The sequence below is a fragment of the Mytilus galloprovincialis genome, chromosome 2 (assembly GCF_965363235.1).
Source record: "Mytilus galloprovincialis chromosome 2, xbMytGall1.hap1.1, whole genome shotgun sequence".
Classification (NCBI taxonomy): domain Eukaryota; kingdom Metazoa; phylum Mollusca; class Bivalvia; order Mytilida; family Mytilidae; genus Mytilus; species Mytilus galloprovincialis.
Window position 1 is genome coordinate 15,063,520 of NC_134839.1, and position 20,929 is coordinate 15,084,448.

A 20,929-nucleotide genomic window follows, 5' to 3' on the forward strand; every position below is an offset into this window, starting at 1 on the left:
AGCTATTTGCAGTAAGTTTAGTTCAATTTCCTCAAAAGAACATAAAAAACTTAACTGATGACTATTATGGACTTGCAAGTCAATAAATTTACTCTTGAATGTGTACTATGTAACCTTTAATTTGGCCTTTAAAGGATATGGCTGCTCACGTTAACAGCGAGAAATGTCCACATGTTTTTATACGACTGCAAAAATTTTTGCGGTCGTATATTGGTATCACATCGTCGTTGTCAGAATCGTCCAAAGACGGATGATTTTCAGATAATAACTTAAGTATTAGTTAATAGAAATCAATAAAATTTTAACACAATGTTTATAACCACAAAAAGGAGGTTTGGATTAATTTTGGGGGGTATGGTCAAATTGGTTTAGGAATTAGGAGCCCTTTGGGCCCAAATATATTTTCACCTCAAAAATCAGAATCAAGTAGGTAGATGTTTGTAAACAGTGCCTCATTATACCCCCGCTTTAAAAAGTGGGGTACACTGTTTTACCCTGTCAGTCTGTTCATCTGTCCCATGAATATTTTTTCTGAAATTTGGTTTCAGGGTTTATATGAGTCAGCTATACCGTGTGATGCACTTTCAGATTCATCTGCACTCAACAACTTCCTGTTTACCTTATATCTTTAGATGGCCAGGGGTATCATCAGTGAGCAGTACAACTCACAGATTCACTTGTTGAAATATTATCTAAAAGATCTGGATATAATGTTTGAAGAAAAAAAAATTAACTAAAAAGTGATTTGGTTTAAAAAGAAAATGCCAAATACTTAAATAAAATAAGTGTGGTGCACATCAATGAGATAGCAACCAAACATTACAAAAATGACCAAAAGTGACTGAAACTCAACATATAGTCTATTAACAACAGAGAAGTACAGATTGCTTTGGAATATCTTATGTTCATTGATATTTTTTTTCAAGGATGGAAGAAATTTTTTATTCACATCGATATCCCATCTCGTGGTTTAGCCAAAGTGTACATTTAATCTTTGAGAAAATTTGTACTTCATTGAACATCTATGTTCATGGTTTACCTATACCCAATAAATCCACTAGATTGGTATCCATAGAAAAATAATGATCCACAGTATTTCAAGATTGAAAGTCTGCAGTTGTTTATATATTTTTTTTAAAAATCAGTGACTGTAATCTGAGACATTCAAATAGTTGATACAACAAAAATGTGCAATGAATTTTCAATAAAATAAAAGGTCATAAAATTATGTTTTCTTATATTTTTCAGATTTCTGGTTGAAAGATAAACACCTTACACTGGCACAATATAATTTCCAAGATATTTGTGTTCCAGCATGACGACAGGGGCTGTAACTCCTGCTGACTCTGTCACATCACAGCAATGCATGGCCAACATTATGAATCCTTTCTAGGATCTGGTCACTATTCCTCGGTCATGGGTAAATGTAAGTATTTTGGTTTAGGTTTTTTTTTCAGGTGTGCGGACAGTGTAACTACATATTTTTCTGGGTAAATTTTTATATGTTTTAAAATTAATGATGTTTTTTCCTCAAAATATTGTTTCTTTTTTCAAATGTCTGCTCTAGGTCTTTCATATATTCAGGTCTATCTTCTCTACACTAAGTGCCGTAATAAGTTTCGGTCCATTTTCATCCATGAAGTTTGTCTGTTCTTTTAAGGGGCTCCTCAGCTTTCTCTACACACAAAAAAAAAGGCCACAACAATATAGGCTTTATTTTCTGAAACGGTAGAATTCTTTCTTTCTCTCTTTTTTTTTTATCTCCCTTGAAAAATAGGAATTGCTTTTAGCAATCCTAAATATGCATGTATACACATTTACAGGAAATGGTTTATCTTGTTTCACCGTGTCTTTTGGTCCTTCATATAAACATAAAAATTGATAGTTAAAAATGAAAAAAATGCAAATGTTGACCTATAGTTGTTAACTTCTAGTCATTTGGTCACTGTTGAAGGGTTGTCCCATTAGCAATCATACAACATATCTCCTAACTTTTATATGTCAGGTTTGCAAATAAGAATATAATTAATTGCATTGCTGGTATTAGTTCAACTATGTCGGAGATGACCCTTAAGTTGGAAGATTTTTCTTTAGTCGAAATGACCCCAATTATAACAAGTCATGATCACGTTATCTTAATATTTGTCCTGAACTTTAAATGCTACTTATTTATTTACTTAAATAGGTTTTAAGTTCAGAATATATATATATGGTTTGGGGTAATGGTCGAGAGGTCACTATCGGTCAACAAGTGGTTAAATGACTACACTTTTACCTGTGAAATGTGGAATTATACATGTATATACAGTAGTCAAGTTTATTAAATATCTTGACTGCATTTTCTACAAAAATATACTTTTCTGGATTTTTGTATCAAATAGATTTGATGCATTATTTAAGATTTTATATTCATGAATTAATGCATTGTTTGGTAACTTTTGATTTATTTTTTTTTTTGATTTTTGAATTCCCTATAAGTAATTATTCTATATTCATATGCATTTGAAACCCTCTTTGCATCAGCTTTATTCATTTAAAATATTTCTGTTCAGTAACTGCAGATATAATGTAATGAGTTCTGAGAATGAATCATAAAACACTAAAGTACATGTAGTCTAAAGTTTACACATACCCAGTATTCAGATTATCACTGTTTTTCTCATATTTAGTTTTCATGATGTATTGGGCCCTGTGCTAAGATATTAATTGAGAAACCCTTTTCTTTGACAAACCATAGATAATATATAATTTCATATAATGGCTACCTATGCCACATTATTGATATTTTGACAAGAACCAATTGAGGTCATATTCTATATTCTAATTGTAACCCATTTCATTTATTTATGTGGGTTCATTTTATATCATGATATATTAGACTTGAACATCTCTTTCCAAGTCAACATTCTCGTAATTTAGAACTTATATAATATACTGTAGACATAGTTTGGTCTTGTAAAAACAAATAGATGTTTTCTTTTGAAAAAAAAGGGGGTGCTGATATGTGTTTTAAAGATCAACTACATTTCTCAGTCAATGGAAGGATTTTCAAAATACAATATTTGTGAAAGCTTTGATGGTAAAAAGGTAGAAAATTGCTATAAATATATACATCCTTTCTTAAAACTTTTTGAACTTACTAATATTTTGGTATGAAATGTACATATTGAATATTAAGGCAGGCAATATCTAAAATTCTAATAAGAACTATATATTGCACCTTTTAGTCATTTCTGTAATTAGTTCATCTTGTTCATATCATTTCCCAACAAGATCACATATACTGTCCTCAGTGCTCCCTGTTTTGAGCCTCTGTTCAAGCTGCATAGCATGGAAGCCATCCCTTGTTTTCCCCTTGACCTTCAACTCAAGGTTTATTATTTGATTTGTACGACACATCCACATGCAATCTTATATTATTGATATCTTTTCACATAATACTTGACATTATTACAAAGTGACAAAAAATAAATGTTGGAATGATTTGATATTGGAAATAACATGTTGTAATATTGATGAATTAATTTATTCAGTGGAGGAGAGTGTAGACTATATGGTCTTGTTTACAATATTATATATATATATATATATATATATGTGTACATGTGACAGTGTACTTTAGTGCTGAATATCTGTAGGACATATGATACTTTATATTTTACGTACAAATCATTGTTGAAGGATTATAAATCAGTTTTTAGATGAGTATTTTAACATTGTGGTGAACAAAATCTTTTATTTAATGCAATTTAGAATGTAAATTTATGAATATTGGCTTGTGAGCTGTGTCTTTGCTTGACTGAATTCTGATTTATAGGTGGATTTTAAACATTAAAATTTTACATGAAGGCAAACTGACAAAAATGAAACATTTGAAGCGTGGATAATGTCCGAACGGTCATTTGTCCGACATATCCTGTAATGTGTAAATCTGATAGAATGGTTTGGATTGATGAACCCACACATTTGTCTCAAAATAACGAAGAAGAATTAATTTATACAGATCTGGATAGTTTGAAAAACAGTGAAGAAAAAGGTAATAACATACTTCAAAAATAAACTTGAATGTAATCAAGCATAATGAAATTTTGTATAAATGACATATCTGAAAAAGTAGGTACCCCAATGTATTTACAGATTTAAAATAAATTGACCATAAACAGACCTTGAATAGACCTTCACATAGACCTTGAAGGTCTGTTGATACTTGCATAAAGAATGTGAGGTGTTCCACAAAGGTTTGTTTTCTTTCCAGTTGTATGCATGAAGTGCATAAGTCTGTAAAATATATTATAAATCTGTCCTACAGTGTGCAAGTAATAATGGGGCTATGGTGGGGGATACTTATACAATGTTTATAGAAAAATAGGAGAGTAAAATATGAGAAATTATGACAGCTTGTAAAAAAAGATTATAGATAAGCAGCATAAACAAAAAGAAAAATATGTAAGAATAAGTACATACTGAACAAGGGGGTAATATGAATTATATATATTTAAGGGTTGAAAGAGAACTTAAGTTGAAACAAGATGATTTTTAGGGAAATTAGAATTAGGGAATAAAAAAAATGAGGAAAAGGCAGAATAAAATAAAAATGAAACCGATCAAATTCAAGAGCAGGACTATTAGATAAAGGCAGAAATGCGATGTTGTATTACTTTTTCATTCACATGATTGTTTGGATGGGGGTGTCACTCATTTTTTTACTCCTATGGATTTAGACCATTTCTCTTTATTCTTTTATTATCTTTTGCTCATTTATCTTTTTTCTTTATATTTTAGCACCCAATTTCCTTTATTGTTTTCTATGTCTATTTTTCTTTCCTTTCATTTAGCACTTTTTGTTTATTATTCAATATTCTGTTAACCCCATCCACATGATCCAGACCTCTTATATATTCATCAAAGACCAATGTTGCTACTATAGCTTGTCATAAAAGACCTAGCAAGACCCTCATGGGAATTCAAGGTCGTTAAACATCCCCTTCCAGTAGTAGCTTGTCATTAAGTAATGGAAAAAGTATTCTTATCCTGCTGGATCCTCTGAGTTGATTTGAACCCTATAAAAAATATGAAGATGTGGTATGATTGCCAATGAGACAGCTTATAATCTGCCAAAGTTTAAATAAAGTGGATGTAAGCAATTATAGGCATCTCTAAGGCTTTCAATAATGAGAAAAATCCATACCATAAGGTAGGCTATATAAAAAGCCCTGATATGAAAATATGAAACAATTCAATTTAAAAAACTAATGGTCTAATTCATAACAAAACAGTTTACAAAAATCAAGTATGGCAAACATGAACCATGAGCAACATATAAACAATGAGGAGCAATTGCAGAGATTTAATTTTAATTAGATTGGAACCACCAACAATCACTGAACTATAGGCTCCTGACTTGGGACAGGCACTTAAAAATTGTGGCAGGGTTAAACATGACGTTTGTGAGCACTCAACCAACATGTGACAGTAGTTTAACAGTACAACATAATAATAAGCTATAAAAATCAGTTAAATATGGAATAAACTCATCAGATGGAAACTAATAGATACATTCATATACATCTAACATAAGTTTAAAGTAGACGTGGCTTGGTACTACACTTATAACTACATGTTATATACAACTGCAGGCACTATTATCATGATTATGGCCTAAAATAACATATCAACTAGTTTAACTTTTGGATGTCATGTTTTAAATAATGTCTGGGAAATTATGCAATCTTAAGCCATAAATCATAAAAAGACCAGAACTTGCCAAAAAAGAAAGAAAATAGACAATCCTAATTGATTGTTGGGTTTTTTTGTTTTTTTTTTAGTTTGATTAGATGACAAGAACTTTTAACAGATTTGATATTTTTATATATCTTAAGATAACAACAATAAACCTATAATAAAAATAAGAAGATGTTGTATGATTGCCAAAGTATGAGACAACTCTCTACCTAAGACCAAATGACACAGAAACCTTTTCAAAGGCCTTCAACAATGAGTAACGCATATTCAGCTATAAAAGACCCCTAAATAACAAATTAAAACAATTCAAATGAGAAAACTAATGGCCTGCTTCAAGAACAAAATAAGGAACAAAAAACTAATATAATATACAGAAACAAACAACAACCACTGAATTACATGCTCCTGACTTGGGACAGGCACATACAGAATGTGGCGTGGTTAAACTAGTTTGCTAGCTCAAAAACGCACCTCTAACCTGGGACAGTAGTGTAACCTCAGGGTGTAACAGGACGACATAAGAACAAACTATTTAAATCAGTAGAAAAGGGCTTAACTCATCAGGTGGACATGGTGGATACAAAGGATAAATACATCTACATCTCATTTCAACATTCAGTTGCATTGATATTGACCGATAAATTCCTTTCTAACCTGTGCTAATGTGTTCACATGTTTGAAATTACACCAGGAAATAAAAAAGATACACCTTATGATTTACGTAGAGGAAATATATATTTAGGCTTGTCATGCTTGTTATGACGTTTGTTAACTTTTGCACAATAAGGAAATCAAAGGAAATGCATATTTTTGCAAACCAAATGTACTAACAGTAATTATCACAACAGCCTTCATCGGTTTTTTTTTTATCTATTTTTAACTTTTTAAAGTACATAATCTTTAAAGATTTTTGTTAGCCTCTAAGTCTTGATAATTATCGGGTACAATTTGAATTTGAAGGAAAACATTGACACAGATCTTGTAAATTTTAGGTTATATAATAAAGACAATTTAAAACAGTAAGGAAGTCTTTTTCAAATAAAATGTAGGACTATAAAATATCCTTGGGCAGGTGTCAGTGTAATTACATAACATTCATCCGGTTTAAAGAAAACAAGTATTTTTTCAGGATCGTCATGGAGAAATAACATAGTTTAGACATTCAAAGAAAATATCATTCTTACTTTTGCTTGTACAAAAAAAAACAACAGTTTCTGTATTTCCGCATGCTACGGTTTGAAATGTTTTATGTGACTGAAACAAGTAAATTATCAATGTTTTTCAAAGATCTTCCTGGAAGTTACTGATTGAAATTTAAATGTAAAAATCCTTCTCTTTTATAATATCCGTAGGGAATCAAGATGAATGTAAATGTTGTTATTTGGTTTGGCTACACCAACCAACATGGCCCAGGCTATATCTAAAAAATGAAGATGGAGGGTATAACACCAATTAAGCATTTTTTTTAAAGTAATTAGCACACAGGCACTTGTCTCAGAAATATGTTTTCTATATACCTTAATCATGTTAATATAACACTTATTGTTAAATTAAGGTATATAGAGAAAAAAAATGTGAGACAAGTGCCTGTGAATAAGCAATATAATATAAAAGTAAGGAGATGTGGGATGAAATCTAATGAGAAACTAGACATCCGAGACCGAAGGACCAATGGGTTGATTCAACATGTTTTTTATATAATATTCCTCTGTGGAAGAGATTTTAAAATATGCAAATTTATATTGCTGATCCTAGGTCATGCATTAGGGAAAAGTAATAAATATTTGTAAACACATTAATCAAAGTATTTTACGTAACAGTTGCAGATTTAACGCCTTCATTTGTTTTAGATTGGCTAAATGTCGTGTTATTGATAACTTTCTGTCATCGTAATACCATAAAAATCAATTCTAGTTATCTTTTGCATCCTCTTTCTCTAATTGAGACAATAAAACATAATCGTTTAGGAAGAAAAGAAAAAGGTTATTCTGTAAACTTCCATTTGATTGGTTGTTTTGTAATGCACCAAGGAAGCTGCTCTAAGTAGACTGAGAGAGAGAAAATATATATTATAGGAAGAGTGCCACTGAGTGGAAAGACATGTTTTAGGAACATATGAACACAATTTATCCTTCCATGCTGACTATGATAGACCCTTATGGGTAGTCAATGTCATTAAAAACCCCATCACAGTGGCAGGTCCAGAGAGAAAGATCAATGCATTTGAATTGGGACATATGGTTGGAACACCCCACCGCTGTTTATCCTTGATTGGGACCCCCCCCCCTTTTGAAAATTGCTGGATCGGCCTCTATCATCATACTTGAATGGTTTTGATTAAACGCATAACCCTCAGACATAACCATCCTCTCTGATTCATAAATATATATAATATTGTACCATTTAAAGTTGATATTTTGACGATCCTTTTTAGAGCTAATCGATTTAAATAAGTTCATTCTTTTGTGTTTAAGTTTCAATTTACCATAGATTCATTATGTATTTACTTTGGATACCAATTTTTTGTGGATTTCATAGATACAGGTGAACCAAGAATTTATTGGTTCAACTTAGTACAAGTTTTGTACAGGCTAGCTTGTTTGGAAAAACAACAAGATAAAAATATCCATGAAAATTAAAACTTTCCTCAATTCATGAAAATCGCATTGGTACCAATGAAAATAAATGAATCCAAATTAGTATAACAAACATGTATCGAAGAAATAAAATTGAGAATGGAAATGGGGAATGTGTCAAAGAGACAACAACCCGACCAAATAAAAAACAACAGCAGAGGGTCACCAACAGGTCTTCAATGTAGCGAGAAATTCCCACACCAGGAGGCATCCTTCAGCTGGCCCCTAAACAAATATATACTAGTCCAGTGATAATGAACGCCATACTAATTTCCAAATTGTACACAAGAAACTAAAATTAAAATAATACAAGACTAACAAAGGCCAGAGGCTCCTGACTTGGGACAGGCGCAAAAATGCGGCGGGGTTAAACATGTTTGTGAGATATCGAAGAAAACACATTTGAATGCAAACTTTCACTTGTTATTGTAAGACAGTCTGAAAAATATCTTGTAAAATTTGGAAACAAATGTAATCAAATTCATTAAGAAAAGTACATATGAATGTCTGGCTCGAGGTCCAATAATAAATCAGCTATCAAGGACAAGAATCTTGATTGATTGTTGCTGTTTTTCATAATGTACCAGCTTCAAGAATAGGTCATATATATATACCATGTATACTACTAGGCAAATTTAGGACAAGGCTCAAATAGTAAATAAACCAGGTAAATTGCTCTATTACTGTTGATGGGTTTGCAGAGGAAATAAGCAGTGACGTTGAGTGCACCAGGCTGTGTGTACTTTTTATAAAACTACAGAATCTCACCAAAAATGTCTCTTCAACTGGGATATCGTGTAAATGCAAATCAGTTGTACGGAAAAACACACTAAGACCCAAATCTTGAGCTCAGCAGCTGTGAATTGAGTAGTAGATTATTGGATCAAGGGGTGAATTTATTAACACTGCAGAAAAATCTTTTCACAAGTGTTGCTGTTATGTTATAATAAGTAACTGTGTAAAAAAAAGGCTTGAAGAAAAACTACAAAAACTTTTTTTTTTTTAAATGATTGAAAAATGTCTGCTTTATTTTTTCCAACCAAAAATGATACTTGTCTAAACATCAGCCCAACAATGTTAGATCTGTAAATTTGCTTTTGCAAATTTTTTGTTCTTCCCTCCCCGGGATTAGAACTCATGCTACTGAGATATTGTGACACCAAATCGCCTGCACTGTATCTGACACGCTAGACCATTCGACCACCTTTGCTTTACAAAAATAAAGCTTTATGTGGCCGGATGTTACCTTTCCTCTTCAATTTTAATCTAGCATTGTAATACAGTACATGATATATAAAGCACGAAGATGGAATTGTTACAGATCTGCTGAATTATCTATTGTAAAGGATCCTACAAATTAATGCAAGATACATATAGTTACAGAAATAATTATATTTAAAAGTAGGTCTGAACCTGAGTGACAACTCTATATGTCATTTCCCAATATAATACAATGTGTATGTAATTAATAAATATTGTGTCAAGTGTGCTAAAAACCTCTGTGGAGTAAAAGGGAGATGATCTTTGATTATTGCATCTCCTGCAAACATTAATTATCACTCAATTTGTACTTGAGATATATATCGCATTTGGTCTTTCAACTTTAATATAAGCTGTCATACAATCATTCATAAATGATTGATAACTACGCATGTTATTTAAAGCTTTTAAATTTGCTGTGGTAATCATAATCAAGAAATAGAAATATCAAATTTTAAAAATAAACAAACACTGACACATCCAAAATTGACTGAATAATATTATAGGTTGGTGTAGTGCACTAATTTATGTTAATGATAAAAACAGGATGAAAATAGAAACATGCTATGTGAAAAGGTCATGGCCTTTATACTCTAATTTTAGATTATGTTTGGAATCTCTGAGGGGTTCTGGACAGGAAATTGCTTCAGTGTTTCTGAAGAAGAAATTATGATGTTGTCAAATACAAAGATACTCTTTTGTGAGGTGTTAGGGATGAAGATTGAATTAATTCTTAGTGGATTTAACATTTGCATAAATGAGGGTCTGGAATTTGGAGAAGGGGGCTTCATTTCTGTATTTTTTAAAGTCATTTTTCTTTATTCTTTACATTTTTTCCCATTTATCAATATTCTTCATTATCTACCTAATTATTTTCTATTCATTATATTTTTATGTCCCATTACGATAGTCCGTCTGTTCTGCTTCAGATTATAGTTTTTTGGTCAAGGTAGTTTTTGATGAAATTGAAGTCCAATCAACTTGAAACTTAGTACACATGTTCTCAAAGATATGATCTTTCTAATTGTAATGCCAAATTAGAGTTTTACCCCAATATCACGGTCCACTGAACATAGAAAATGATAGTACAAGTGGGGCATCCGTGTAATAGGGACACATTCTTGTTTACCATATTTTTCTCAATTATAATATTTTGGTCCATTTTTATTTTTGTAGATGTAGTTCATTTTTCTTTATTCTGGAAACCTGTGGGCATTAAATTAACACATATCTCAATCCTTTTAATGTTTACACAAGCATGCAGTTTGTGTTTGTTTTACTAAATAAGGATATTTACTCTTGCTGTCCAATTATAGACCTCACTCATTCAGTTTTCTATGTGATAATTGTGGTCTAGTCAAGGGCAAGGTCATTGATAAATTTTAACACAATGATCCTACACAAATGAATGAAGTTTAGCACTGAAGATTTCTGACTCAACCTGTTTTTGACTAGGTGCTAGTTTATATACATGTCATCAAAACAAGAAATTAGTTGAATCTGGAATAATTTGGAAATCTGGAAAATGATAAAAAATGTAGGATGAAAACTTTTAAAAACCAACTAAAAGAGGGGTTCCAACTACATGTCCCCATTCAAATGAATTGTTCGTCCAAAAAACAGGGGAGGTTCCAACCCTCTAAAACACCCACCCACCCCCTTCCCCTCAGCTGGATCCGCCACTATTAGCGGTGCATGTATGGCTAAGGGGATTAGTAAGTTCATATTGAAGTATCAGTGATTCCCCTGTCATATTTTTTTCCCAAGGTCTTTATGATCTTGTGGTACTTTTTCTGATTGTTGGAGATACTTTTCTATATATGTATTCTATAAGATACCTCATATGAATATTTCTAAATTCAGGTAGTTAATTACCAATCACACTATCTTTCCTTTAGTCTGTCATTCATTCCATAGTAGATCTTGACTTGTAAGCAAGAATGCATCACATGTTGATTTTGAATTCTAATTTTCCAGTAAATTTTTATTTGTAATGCATTGTAATATTTTGAAAAGATTGGCACTATACCTCCATTGATGTACCTATGGACAGGTGCTTTATTTGTGTTGTGAAGTATTGTTAATTTTTTTTCATTTCCCTTCTTCATTTTTCTTAGTTCCTCAATATCAATCCTTTTAATATCTTATTCTGTTGATTCATTTATTTTATGGATGATGGATTAAAAGAAAATAATTGTGTGGTTACTTACTTCATTTTCTTAACGAACTCTACATACAAGTTGGTTATAATATATTATTTTATTGAACATTTAATACAACAAATATTCTGTAAATGTGTCCATTTTTTGTTGATATAGAAATAACATAGTGGGATATTGAATCATATTTATAGATGAGATTGATTTTCTTGCTTGAGCCGGGACAGGGAAAGCGGGAAAGGCAATCGAGTTGAGATGACCAATGATAATCTGTTTATCGCCATTTTACCTATGACGACATTGTCAATTTCGTTAGCAATGCCACGTGCCTGCTTAGTTTCTAGCGTAAATTTTTCCATCTGAAGCGAGTAGCATGATATGAAAATTTTCACAAAAAAAATCAAAAGAAAAATGCACAAAATAGCAATAATTGCCATTATTCAATTTGTTGCTCTACCAAATTTAATCTTCAAGTCTTGAGGAAATATGTTTTTTACAGAACACTCAAATACATGTGTATGCAATGCATTGACTATCCAACATGAATAATGAAATCAACTGAAATATAAGTACCCCACAAATGGTTTTGAATCTACAGTATACATTTGTCCATGCATTTTAAAATACATGTAAATATTTTCCACTGGATGTTTAGCAACCAACAATCAATCTATCTCATTGATTTTGAAATATGTATATCTGTTCAAGGATTTATAAATGTATAATAATGATATATTAAACATACTGTACATTCTTGTTTATTCATGCGAAACCAATGCAACAGTTTCTGTTACCCAATAATCAAGAGTTGCATTAACAATTTCCGTGTAATGATTTTCTTTCACAAATTTTTTGTAAACGCATTAATTAGATATCACCTTTTTGCCAGTAATCAGTGATTCTGATTGATAAATGCACACATTAATTTCTGAATTACAAAACTGCTCGATATAAGTCGTCTCAGAAGTCGTAATGCATTTTACATTTTTCTTTGTATTTCATTTTCTGGCAGCTGTCTTACACATTGATTTGTGATTTGCATTAAGTATTATTTATATATAGGTCAGATTTAAGGTAATAGATTTTCTTGTCTTCCACCGTGTTACAATAGATTTTCCTGCTTTTGTCATTATACTTAAATTTTCCTTAAATTTATATATGTTTTTTATTAATTAATTAAGGCAATTGTTACAACTCTAATATAGTTATGCGCAGAATCAGGATTTTCAAAGAGGTATTCATAATTCCATAAAACGAAAGAAATACTGTTGAACATATTAACAAGATTAAAACAAATTGACAATTTTTTTGCTAAAAATTGAGATATTTTTCAATCATTACAGGGGCTTTTTTTTCGATAAGGGAATTTGACAGAGAACTTTTTGTTCTTTGATTGTCACACTATCAATAAAACCTTGTTCACAATTTATCCATAGATATGCAGATATGTTGGTAGTAAATAGTTCATACAATCAGAAAAAGATAATAAAACTTGCTAGACATTTACTGCCCCAAAAGACTATGTATGGATTAACAAGGAATTCATCTGTTCTGACCTAAATCTCACACTTCACTGATTTAAATAATAAATCTATATCTGCACATACATGACATATGTATGTTGATTGATTTAATGATAGTTGGTTGCTTTTGAGCAGCCGTCTGTATTGTTTGCTAAATGTGCATTGTTTATGATGATTTGTATTGTTTATAATGAAGAAAATGCATATGACTGTTTAGAATTTTTTCTCTTCTGATATCATGTTTGAACAGTAAATGAGTTGAAGATTTTTTTTGTGATAAATAAGCTTTTGCAAAATTGAACATTTCTATGAAAAATGCTACCAATTGATGTTATAATGCTATATGGCCAACATCATTAGTAGTTATCAGATGAAGACCATCTCCAAAGTTTAATAAAAGTTTTGTTTCATAAAAATTTGAAAATATACCAACGCATCAATAGAAGTTGTAAATTTAGTATAGGTATAGAGATAACTCATCAAAAGTCAGTTTTCCATGTTTAGAAGAAATGAAAGTTTTGTTGAGGAAAGTAAGGGAAAGGTACTTAGGTGTAAATAAAAGCTGTGAATCTGCTAAAATTATGGAAATTACTCATCATACATTTCATAAGACATTCTTTCATATTTAGAAAATGAAAACAAAGCTGTCAATGAACAAGACACCTACACATAAACTTGGGGGTTGATCTTTACAGCTATCATCATTTCATTCAGAAAATTTAGAAAATAAAAACAACACTACAATTACAAAATAAAACAAGGATATTGTTAGGTGTCACATGTGTCAAATGTAGAGCAGGATCTACTTACCCTTCCAGAGCAGGTGAGATCATCCTCAGGTTTTGATGGGGATCATTTTGTTCATTGGTATTCTCTAATGTGTTTTGTATACTCAGTTGTTTGTCTTTTTGTTGTATTCTTGTTTTTTGCAATGGCATTGTCAGATATTGTTTTTTACAATTTGATTATCCTTTTGGTATCTTTTGCCTTTTTTGGAGTTTTAAGATAGACAATATCTTAATGATGATGAACGTGTGATTTGAGAAAAGTTAGGAAATGTACGAAGTTCACAGGTTGTAAATAAAAGCTGTAAATCTGCTAATGTTGATTAAGAGATTACTCATCAAACAACATTCTTCCATATTTAGAACACGTAGAACAATGTGGTCAAATAATAAGACACCCACATATATTCTTGGACCTTGACCTTTACAGCTAGAATCATTTCATTCAGAAAAAAACTATAAAATAAAGACACAACTTTTATAACATACAAAACAATAAGAATATTGTTAGGTGTAACATGTACAGCAGAATCTGCATCAGTACCCTCCTGAATCACATGAAATCACCCTTAGTTTATGGTTTGTATTATGTTCTCAGTTTTGTGTTTTCTATGGTGTGTTTTGTATACTGTATGTTGTTTGTTTTGTTTTTTTCATTTTGGCAATGGCATTGTAAGATTTTTTTTTCAACTTGAGTTGTAAGTTTCAATGGTATCTTCATTGATCTTTCATCTCCTTTTTGCTCAGTCTTTTGTTTTCTATGATGTGTTTTGTATTAACTGTTGTTTGTCTTTCTATGATGTGTTTTGTATTAACTGTTGTTTGTCTTTCTATGATGTGTTTTGTATTAACTGTTGTTTGTCTTTTTATGATGTGTTTTGTATTACAGTGCTTATCCAGTGACCTTTGGGGTATCACAATAGCAATGGCCAAAACAGTTTACCAAATTGCAGTTAGATTTCTTCTCCAACTAACTGATCAACTGGTAAAATGTTTTAGCAGATTGCTCAAGTGAAATGTTGTTAGTATGAAGTGAGTGCTGTGAAATTGTACATTTTTAAAGTAAAATGAGATTTTATTAAATAAATACTTACCATCATAAATTCTGAGTGCATCCATCTGCGCAAGTCTGACAGGCGGAAAACCCCAAAATAAAAATATCATCCAATGAGAAGAGGGATGACCAGTGCCTGTATAACCATGCCTTTATATCATCCATTTAATTTTCCAACATAAGCATGAAGCCATAGGAAAAAAACAGGGGATGAAGGGGAGGTTGGGAGGGACCTTTAATTTATGATGGTAAGTATTTATTTAATAAAATCTCACTTTACTTTAAAAATGTACAATTTTATGTCAATAAATACGTTACCATCATAAATTCTGAGTGAAATATAGAATCTAACACAAAGCTGAATCCCCTGAACCAGAAGATGCAGGAGGAAAAACAACTCTTTGTGCGGAAACTAAAGGTCCTAAGGAGTACAAACTCTGAGCTTGAGTAGCTAAAGACTGCAGATAATGAGAAATGAAAGAATTTTCAGTTCTCCAGAAACCTGCAGATAAGACTTCCTCTAAAGAAGCATTATTAAACAGAGCCCAGGAGGTAGAAATAGCTCTAACATCATGGGCTTTAATATGCATACTATTCAGAAGTTCTTCATTAGAAAAACTGTAAGCTAATTGAATAGTTTTACAGATCCAAGATGAAATGGTTTTAACAGACAAATCTTGTTTTCCTTTGTTAATAAGGAATAAATAACCTGGAATTTGAGGAGGTGCGGAGACTTTGAGTTCTCTGAAGATATAAAAGTAAGACTCGGATAGGACAAAGTACTTTAGAACTTGAATCAACAGGAAGGGCTGGAATCACTATCGGTTCTGAACCTCTACCAGGAATTTGATTTTTGGCTAAAAAAGCTGGATCCGTTAATAGGGTAACAGATGACTTATCCCTATTAAAACGAAGGCAGTAGTCAGCAGTGGAAAAAGCATGAATTTCACTTCTTCTTCTACCAGAAGCTAAGGCAAGAAGGAAACAACACTTATACGACAAAAACTTGATTTCAATCTTTTCCGCAGGTTCAAAAGGATGGTTTTTTAAAGCTGATAAAACAAGACTCAAATTCCAAGACGGGATTAAAACTCTCTGTCTAGGGCGTTTAAGAGTGAATTTCTTAACTAAAAGAGAAATGAATTCATCATTACCAAAGTCTGGACCTCCAGACAGTAGAATCGTCCTAGAAATAGCTGATCTATAGCCTTTAATAGTAGAGGGAGATAATCCTTTCTCTTCAAAAAGGTGGATCAGAAAGTCTGCTAGTTGTTGTACAAAAATTTGGAAAGGATCAATTTCCTTCCCACTACACCAACTACTGAAGATAGTCCACTTGGCATCATAGACGATGTTAGTGGAATCTCTGACTGCCCTGGAGAGATGTCTGGCTGCGCATTCAGAAAAACCTCTCTCCTTGAAGCTATCCCTGAGAGAAGCCACGCGAACAGATGTAGCTTCTCTGGATTGGGATGAAGTATCTTGCCCTTGAACTGGGACAAAAGATTGTGTCGTACTGGTAGAACCAGTGGACGAGCACAGGATAGATGAAGAAGATCTGGAAACCAGGCTTGTTTGGGCCAAGCTGGAGCAATAAGAATGATCAACCCTTGCTCTGCTGAGATCTTCCGAAGAACTTGTGACAGAAATCTGAACGGTGGGAAAGCATAAGCGAACATCCCGTCCCAAGGAACACTCATGCAGTCCACTGCGTAAGCTTTCGGATCTGGTACAGGAGACATGAACACTTGAATTTTGTAATTGAGGCTCGTTGCAAATAGGTCTACATGGGGAGACCCCCACTGAAGTGTTATTGCCTGAAATACTGATTGTAGAAGTTCCCACTCTGTATTGACTGGAGTAAGTGTTCTTGACAGAGCATCTGCTAACACATTGAGTTTCCCTGGGACATGACGAACTACAATCTGTAGATGAAGTTGATTGCAAAGAAGAAGGATTTCTCTTGCTAAAAGATACAGCTCGTAACAATGAGTTCCCCTTGGTTTCGCAAATAAGCCACCACAGTGGTGTTGTCCGTTGCTAGAACCAGAGATTTGTTCTGCAGTAGGGACTGAAAATGAGACAGGGCAAGAAGCACTGCCTTCATTTCTAGTATGTTGATGTGTTCCTTCAAAAGATCTGGAGTCCACACTCCTGACACTGAAAGACCTTCCAGATAAGCTCCCCAACCGAGGTTGGAGGCATCTGTGAACAGAGTCTGATTTGGGACTGGAGAGGACAGAAGTTGGCCTCTCAAAACGTTTGCTTGAGAAGTCCACCAAACCAAATGAGGACACAATTCCTGATGAATGATTGGAACTGGAAACTACCAATTCTGTGTAGCTGGGAGCCAATGTTGGTGTAGATAAAATTGAAGAGGTCGAATGTGAAGGCGACCAAGTGGAACAACATCGGCTAGAGAATTTAAGAGACCTAGCAGTTGTGAAAACTGGCGAGCAGTGACTGTTTTTTGAGATAGAAACAGATGAATTTTTGAACAAAGATTCTGAAACTTTTCCTGAGGAGGTCGAACTATGCACTGATGAGTAAGGTAATGTTCGCCTAGGAAAATAAAGTCCTGAGACGGAATGAGGTCTGACTTTTTCCAAGAAATGAGAAACCCCAGAGAGAGCAGCAATCTGATGACTACATCTGTATTGAGATAGAGTTTCTCGGGAGAAAGTTCCTTGATCAGTGAGTCGTCCAGGTAAGAATGAATCTGAATAGCCTGTGAATGAAGGTGAGCAATTGCTACCTGCATAAGTTTGGTGAAAGCTAGTGGTGCAGTTGACAGACCAAAAGGGAGAGCCCTGAACTGGTAAACCCTTTTGTTCCAAACAAACCGAAGGAATTTGCGGTATGAATGGCAAACTGGGACATGAAAATAGGCGTCCGTCAGGTCCAGGGATGTTGTCCACATACCTGGAAGAATAGAAGCTCTTATTGAACGATTGGTCTCCATTTTGAAATGGGGAATAATCATATAAGAGTTGAGGATAGACAAGTCGATGACCGGTCTCATTCCTCCGGTCTTCTTCGATACAAGGAAGAGACGAGAATAGAAACCTGGATCTATTAAAGATACAGGGACTTCCTCCACTGCCCTCTTTGTCAAAAGAGTCTCTACTTCTGTTGACAGAAGAAGAAATTTCTGTGGATCTTGAGTATTGGACAGTGGGATAGGAACAGGTGAAAGAGGTGGTTGTTCTTTGAATTGAAGAGTCAATCCCCCTCGAATTACTGACAGAACCCAACAATCTGAGGTAATACTTATCCATTTTTTTAGAAAATGAGTTAACCTCCCCCCTACTGGTAATTGAGAAAGAGGAGTTTTGTAGTACATCTCTGGATTGGGTTCTGACAGTAACGTACGAGGGGGCAACTTCCTAGGAAGAGGGATTGGCCCTCTTGCCACCTCTCTTAAAACTGTTAGGTTTAGACCTAGGGATTGAAGACTTCTTAGGTTTATTACCTCCATCATTAGTGATTTTCCTCCTCTTCTCCTGAGAATTATAAGATGAGCCTCCAGCAGAGGAATAACTACCTCGCTTAGAATTATTTCCCGAAACAGATACATTTACCTTCACTGGGACTGGAGTTTGATTGAGATGTTTCTGTACCTCATCAAGTGGTAACCCAAATATCTTCTCATCCAAAGGAGACTTGATTAAAGCATCCTTAAGATTATCTGACACCTTTGCCTTCTCCAAAATTTCAGATCTTTTGGATAAGGTGCAGTTGGCGATGGAACCCATAATCAGCAATTGGGAGGCACCCAAAGCCTTGTCTACCTGTAATAGGAAAGGTTTGACCTCTGGTGGAAGAGAAGAGTCTTTAAGAACTGGGGCAACTGCTGATAAGAAATGTTCAGCAGTGCCTAGAACATGAGAAGCGTTTCTAAGAAGATTCTCTGTTTTAGACCAAACAGACTGAGTAAGACGCAGTCCATCGGCGGGTTTAGAAGAAATAGTAGATGATAACACTTTGTCACATTTGGGTACTAGTTTGCCCAAAGTAGAGTCAAAAATTTCATAATCCTTAGAGCGGAACTGCTCAGAGAATGAGGCCAGACCGAAACCACTAACCTGGGAAAATTGGGACTCATTAGACACAATCCCATCATTAATGATCTGCAAAGAGTTGGACATATGATTAGACTGTGGAAAACTACTATGAGATTTATTATCATCTACAGGCAGACCACATGAAGCCTCAAAAGTGGAGGTTAGTTTCTTGGGTCTGGGAGGTGACTGAAAAGGCACCTTGTTGACATCTCTCATGATAGTATAAACAGAATCTCTGAGATCCTTCAAGGAGGAAGGGGCATCTTCAGTCTCTGGTTCTTTACCAGAATTGGTAGAAGACTGACCAATTACAGATGAAGATAAAGACACAGGAACAGAAGGTTGCGAAACAATCTGAGAAACCTGAACTGAGTTGTCATCTTCATCCGAAGTAAACCCTTCTTCTTGGCTGCCTGGGGCAACTGAAAAACGTTCCTCCTCATCACTGTCTTCCAGGTCACTTCCAATGTCATGATCTGGACGGAGTGAAATCACTGGAGAACTTGACTTATTGGCAATGTTCTCTAGTGTACACAGGCGATTGGAGAAGGAAGTCAATTCCGAAGAAATAGATTGACGAAAATCATCCAAAATACTCTTGAACCCATCTAAGGAGGGGCCAGAGTTAGCTACCTGATTAGACTGATGCCCAACAGAAGAGGTAGGCAGAGCAGCAGGTACAGATATACTACTACCCCTACTAGACACTGCTACAGGAGGAGCAGGAACTGATAGATTAGGAGTAGTACTCTGTGGAACAATAACTGGTGTTGGTCCACAATAAGGCCAGAAACCTGGAAAGGGCTGACTAGGAAAAACCTGATTAGGAAAACCTTGACCAGGAAACCCTTGACCATGAAAACCCTGACCAGAAAAGCCTGAATAAGGATAACCCTGAGACCAAGGAGGTCTAGACCATGACATGGCATTACTAGCCGAAGCCGGTAAAGTTAAGCCACAATAGGACGCTGGTGCTCTAGAACCAGGTAAGTTCAAACCCATAGAGATACCAGGGTAAGATGAAATGGAGGACCCTGTGGTGTCAACTGGCCTAGAAAAAGTGTGTGTAACCGTAGCAGTGGTAGGGACACCTCCATCGTAACCGACAGAACCTGCATGCAGGGTCTGTTGACCGGTCTTAGTAGACACCGAAGTAAAAACGTCGGTTAGTTGACTACTAATAGGAGGGGTTCCCTGCCCTACCGCTGTTACGGTCACAGGAAAGGGTAATGAACCGTCTAAGAAAACATCATTACCTGTAATGGCCTCGTAAGGACTGGGAGCATTAAACTCCATAATTAAATAAGTATGAAGTTAAACACTTATAACAACAATATAATAACAAAAAATGTCAAATAAATAATGGTATGGGGATACCTACGATATTCAATATAGAAAAAACAAAAAACTTCAGTCTTCTCTGTAAGTTATGTACTAATACAAAAATACGTGTGTCTTGATGCGCAGGCGGAAATTAAATGGATGATATAAAGGCATGGTTATACGGGCACTGGTCATCCCTCTTCTCATTGGATGATATTTTTATTTTGGGGTTTTCCGCCTGTCAGACTTGCGCAGATGGATGCACTCAGAATTTATGATGGTAACGTATTTATTGACATAAAATCAAAAGTAATACTTACCATCCAGATCCAGTTAGTTGATATCTTTGTCATTTGTTTCAAACACAAAAATGACTTACTATA

General features: G+C 34.0%; 1 protein-coding gene across 5 annotated transcripts in view; it reads left to right on the forward strand.

Annotated features, from left to right (window-relative positions):
- Positions 1-20,929, forward strand: part of LOC143062965 (ecdysone receptor-like) — a 121,226-nt gene that overhangs the window by 69,415 nt on the left and 30,882 nt on the right. For 4 of the 5 annotated variants that reach the window (XM_076234837.1, XM_076234838.1, XM_076234839.1 and 1 more), the window contains one exon: positions 1,249-1,426. In XM_076234837.1, coding sequence (XP_076090952.1) covers positions 1,363-1,426 — 64 coding nt within the window. In that variant the 5' untranslated portion in view covers positions 1,249-1,362. Of the gene's footprint in view, positions 1-1,248; positions 1,427-3,378; positions 4,037-20,929 lie in introns of those variants that run through there. The other variant, XM_076234835.1, reaches the window with a different exon arrangement.